Below are 5,346 nucleotides of genomic sequence, written 5' to 3'. Positions count from 1 at the left end.
AGTACCGGTTTCTTTTTGTTTATTTCTTCTCTTTTTGAAAGTAAAATTAACAAATTTATAGATCCCTTTCTCTATAGTTTTAAAAAAATGTAAAAAACAAGTATCACAAGAAATCTGTGACTAGGACGGAATTGAAATATTATTTTAATTGCATAAATGCATGTAGGACGCAGGAAATGACGCGTGGTATCTCAAAAGTGTCCGATCTTAATTTTTTTTGTTCCCGCCTAGCAAAATCTTTAAAAATAATCTTAAACTTGAAAAAATTCGTTGGGAAGAACTTATATTGTCCATCGGTCATAAGCTCCAACTTTTGCCTCTAAAGAAGGACTTGTGGTCAATTGAACAGATTTATTATCTTGAATATCTTGAAACTTCTGCCTTACAAGCAAAAGTTCGAACTTACGCCTTATGAACAACAAAAGCTTCCATACATTGCCCATAGGCATAAGTTCTAACGTGGTCAATTAAACACGTTCATTAAACTAATTTATGTCCATAACTTATGCTCGATGGACAATAAAACCTTTGCCTAGCGAATTTTCTGAAGCGGAGTATTTTTAAAGAAAATTGTTAAGCGCCGCCAAAAAAATCAAGACCCCCCTTGTGGAGGCCATTTTTCTACCTTTTGCAGATATATAAATACAAAAAAGAATTCTTTAAAGAATGTTGAGCGAAACTTTACAAGGTTGATCATTCTCAATGAAGAATTTGATTGGCTAGGTCATGCTAACTCCATACAAATGAAATAGTGATTAAACTTCCTCAATGCTAAGAGTAAAATCATTTTCTAAAGTCTCCAAGTAATCATAGGTATTAACGTCTCAGAGAACTCGTCTTGATCAGCCCCATGTAAACTTCACCTTTTGAATTATCTATCCCGGGACTAACGCCTCGATAAAATAACCACTAGGCTCCCTTAAAATTAGTAGTAGAATCAGTTCCTAAATTCTCCAAGTGATCACAACTAAAGTCTGGTGGGACTAAGCTCCTCAATAAATGTGTGCGCTCAAAACATTTTGTTTTTGACCTTTGTTCATACAACATTTAGCTCCTTTGGATTTTGTTTAAAGGAAAAAAAAAAAAACAAAGGAACTGCACAAGACTGTTTAAGGAGGTCACTGTCGTTTGCCGTGCGGGAAATATTGGAGCCATAATGCCTGATGTGTGTGAAACTAGTTGCATGATGCTTCAGTAGGTACATTTTGATTATGGAAGTGCTAAACAATGTCCAGATATCCATCAAAACTCAACTTTAACAGAGAAAAAAAGGTAGGCAATCATGAATCAGCTTGTTATTTCAAATCAAGCCTCATCAAGAATCTTCTCATAAATCATACTTGATCAAATTTTTACAGTCCAATTAGATATTGTTCTAGCAGTTCTTAAATCATACAGCTTTATCATTAAGTACATCATATTCCAGCAACCAAATACAGCCTATATAGATGCTTAGTATCTGTACTTGGTAGAGTAATCTTTTGGTGCAATAACTAAACCACGACCCTTTCTCGCACCACGATACACTGTCTCAACAATGTCGATGAACTCCTGTTTATCCTTAAGTGCCCAGTTGATCTTGTTATTGTTCCCGGTTCCAAGATCAATCATGATGTGCTTGTTCCTGAAGAAGAACATGACAGTGCATGGATCGTACAGCTCGTACATCGTGTTAAAATCAGGGACCTCAGTGATGTCAACCAGGTAAATCACAGCAAAGTTCTTTATGGTCTCTGCAACCGAAGCCAGCACCTCATCCATCTGGAGTCCAGAAAGAACACGCAAATAGAACCAAAAGGATTAACTACAGATTTACAGGGAAAAGAATCTAAGCCAAACAAGACTAAAGGTGCGCCATATCTTGACTTAAAAGAGGGGTGTGCATCATTTGATACGGAAACAACAACAACATAACCAGTGTAATTCTAAAAGTGAGGTCTGAGGAGAGCGGTGAATAGCAGCCTTAGCCTTATCCCTACCTTGTGAAGGTAAAAAAGTTGTTTCCGTTAGACACTCGGCTAAGTAAAACATATCAAAATCAGTAAGAAAAGGAAATATAGTAGTGAAGAAGCCACGCAGAAAATAGTGGAGAAAGAACAATAGCAACAACGAATAATACAATAACCGAAAAATTATCACGGAAGCAGGAAGATATCACCAAACTGAAACTGTGAACAAACTACTGGCCTACATTAAACAGAGTCCACTTATGCATACAGCCAGGGGCAGATCTAGAGGGGTACATGCAGCCATCTAGGTTCACGGATACCCAATTACTTTTGCTCAAACCTACTTATTCTTATATATTAACTTGAGGTTATTGCACGAGCCCATAAACTTTAAATCCTGGATCCGCCGCTGACATCTTAGCTTTGAGGTAAGGGTTAGTCTTACCAGGACCAAGGTCTTAAGAATCAAGTCCATGTGATATGCACTGCGAAAGAGAAATGTACTTCAAAACATATGCTAAACAAACCACTCTCGGCTCTCTCTCTCTCTCTATGCATACTAGTGACAAAAAGTTACTAATATCTACAGCCTATTGTAAATGAATTCATATTTAACCCCCTCTCCCCCCCCCCCCCCCCCCCCCCCCCCAAAAAAAAAAAAAAAACCAATGGTGTCAAAAACTTCAAAGCAATGGTTTTCAGAATCCCATCCATAGCAGGATGATCTGGAAAATTATAGTAGTGAGATATGTAGCTCAAACTCGACTATGTTGTTCCATAATCCAATACCGAAAGTTAAGCAAATAAGACCTATAGATTAACTCCCAAAGAAACTATGCTTTAAGTTAATAGATTGACAGGAAAACAGAGTTAAAATCTCCCATTAAAAAAATCACCAGTTCACCACAAAACCCAACAAGATTCAGTTTCCGTTACACAATATCACTGTCCAGCCATTAGACATAAGATTAAGGAGAAGGAAAACATATGTAAAAACCTGCCTCAATTTCCACCCGGCAGGACTTCAATTCCAAACTTATTCGTCACCTGTTGAATTACAAGCGTCTCCAAGCTCCCTTTCTTTTGTTTACTACTGCAGGGTAGCTATAAGCAAGAATCAACAACTCTCAAACAAAAAACTTCTCTTTCTCACAGGCAAAAACAATTTTGAATCATTTAGATATGTAAACACTAAAGAAAACCAAAACAAAACTAATACACTAATAGGGGCGGATGTACGTTTTAGATACGGGTTTGGCAGAACCGGGTAGCTCCAATCCAAAACCTATATTTGTCTTAAAAATGTACTCCCTCCGTCCCATATTACTTGGCCACATTACTAGAAATATATGTCCCAAGTTACTTGTTCATTTACGATACCAAGAGTATTAAATGTTCTTGAAAAATGTCAATATTGATTAGAATGTATTTATTGGAGAGAGATTGCAGTAGGGTAGTAAAATACATCTTTTATTTATGATTTCTTAAGGGGCGTGCAAAAGGAAAAGTGGCCAAGTAATATGAGACGGAGGGAGTATTTAATATGTACAAATTATAATATAGAACCCAGTAACTCCAAAAAGCTAGAATCTCGAGTTCATAAACTTCAAATCCTGAATCCGCCTCTATTAATACCAATACCACTTTCAACTCTATTGAAAAATATGGCAACTTAATCCGTAGAACTTAATATAGCAATCAATCAACTACAACTCAACTCCAAACTAGCTGGGGATCGGTTGTATGGATCCTCTGTATCCACATACTAAGAGGATTCATCATAATTACGCTAACATCCAACCTACGGCAGCCCTCGCCCTTCATCTGGACTCTGGACGGACCGCCTTCCAAAGCTTACATAGGCACAATTATATTCAGCATAAATAAGCAAATAAAAACTACTATTCCAATACTCTATTTGTCATCAACAATGACACAATCAGGTGATCCAACCCAATAAAAAAGCGGAACCAATAACCCTTTTCAGCCATTATCAGTTAAACCAAGACGAACAACGAAATCACCACACCTAGCATTTCAAAGGGACAAACAAGCCAATCAAAGCTGTCCTTCCTTAATCACCAAACAAAAAATCAATAAAAATCCAAAACTAGTCGGATTCGCACCCTATGGACCCTTTATATCTATTCCGCTCTATTCTAGCCCATCTAATTTCCTCTTTTATCTGGTCATCCATACATTGGTAAAATACGTTGAAGATATGAACCCGCTTTGAATGGTACGTGGAGAGCTGTACGTTGCCTTTGACTGATCCTGTCAACGAGAATTGGACCTCCCGAGGATAAATGACCAGCAGAACCTTCAAGGTCTCGGAGATGTCATCTAGAATGATCCCTGGACATTATCGAAATGACCAGGCAGTCCGTGATCCAAATAACGTTGAGCTCCGAGATTCAGTTAGTATACTCTATCCTATAAGACTCCCAATTACCTCATTATTGTAGGACATCTAATATTTCACATGAATACTGAAAAACTCTCTGATTCTCTCTGTAACCGCAATTGCAAAATACTGTCCTTCATCAAGAATTTCTCTCTTTTGTTTTCAACTCTTTGATTACACTAGCTATGATTTTCTACTTCGATCACATAATCAAGGATTTTACATCATTTGGGTTAATTATGTTGCTTTAGACCTCTTTCAAACAAATTTAACTTATGTTCCTAATGAATGGATTTCAGGCTAAACACATCAATTCTTTCTTACTTTTTTAATAGAAAAAAAAATACTACACATATATATGTTCAACAGTTCATATCTAATTCAAACTAGTTGAGTCTACAACATGAATCCTCTATATCTATTCCAAGATTCTTGTTTTAGCTAATAATCCATCAAATTTCCGATTTTTTTTTCTTCAAGAAATTGATAATTGTATGCTCAAAATGCTCATACTAGCGTACCTGCATGCAAGTATCATCCCAATCATGGCCAAAGCGAATGATAACAAGACGTTCTTCTTCGGCAAGAATAGCTTGATCTACAGCCCATCCTGAGTGAAGATGTGGCAACAAGTATGACATCTTTCTCTATGAATTTTGGCTTTCTTGATCTTTGAAAAAAGCTGACAGAAAGGACAGAAACAGTGTGTTGTGAGTTCAACATGTACTTATATTTTTGGGGGGACCAAAAGTTGATACTCCTAGAAGGGTCTCGAAGGTCCTAGTATATTTAGGGTGTGTTCGGTAGGAAGGAAATAATGTTTTTCAAATTTTTACATATTTGATTTGTTAAAATGTTTCGGAAAATATTTTTCATAAAAATGAGAAAATGACTTTTATGAGTGAAAATAGAAATCACGTTTGAAGTTGTATTTGAAACTTTTGGTCATGAGATTTTTTTTTTCTGAAAAATTATTTACTTTATTTGAAAATT

At 36.4% G+C, this 5,346-nt stretch overlaps 1 protein-coding gene across 3 annotated transcripts; it reads right to left on the bottom strand.

The window, feature by feature from the left end:
- Positions 1 to 1,273: 1,273 nt before the first annotated feature.
- LOC132614957 (thioredoxin-like protein YLS8) lies at positions 1,274 to 5,059 on the bottom strand. 3 transcript variants are annotated; one of them, XM_060329510.1, is made up of 3 exons: positions 4,875 to 5,019; positions 2,951 to 3,053; positions 1,274 to 1,761 (listed from the first exon to the last, which is right to left on the bottom strand). In XM_060329510.1, exon 3 carries the CDS (start codon positions 1,759 to 1,761, stop codon positions 1,453 to 1,455), a length of 309 nt encoding a protein of 102 aa, XP_060185493.1. In that variant the 5' UTR covers positions 2,951 to 3,053; positions 4,875 to 5,019; the 3' UTR covers positions 1,274 to 1,452. The 3 variants fall into 3 exon arrangements, with proteins under 3 accessions (XP_060185493.1, XP_060185494.1, XP_060185492.1); XM_060329511.1 differs by having other exon boundaries at positions 2,951 to 3,042; positions 4,875 to 5,006; XM_060329509.1 differs by lacking the exon at positions 2,951 to 3,053 and having other exon boundaries at positions 4,875 to 5,059.
- Between the last annotated feature and the right edge of the window lie 287 nt (positions 5,060 to 5,346).

This window comes from Lycium barbarum, chromosome 10 (assembly GCF_019175385.1).
Source record: "Lycium barbarum isolate Lr01 chromosome 10, ASM1917538v2, whole genome shotgun sequence".
Classification (NCBI taxonomy): Eukaryota; Viridiplantae; Streptophyta; class Magnoliopsida; order Solanales; family Solanaceae; genus Lycium; species Lycium barbarum.
Note: the sequence above shows the minus strand (reverse complement) of the source record. Positions and strands in the feature narration are given on the sequence as shown.

What these genes read in the sequence shown, in the direction of transcription:
- LOC132614957 (XM_060329509.1), bottom strand. Translation starts at nt 4,994, where the DNA reads ATGTCATACTTGTTGCCACATCTTCACTCAGGATGGGCTGTAGATCAA. An exon ending in GGGATGATACTTGCATGCAG is followed by an intron (nt 1,762 to 4,874) that starts GTACGCTAGTAT and finishes TCTGGACTCCAG; the next exon opens with ATGGATGAGGTGCTGGCTTC.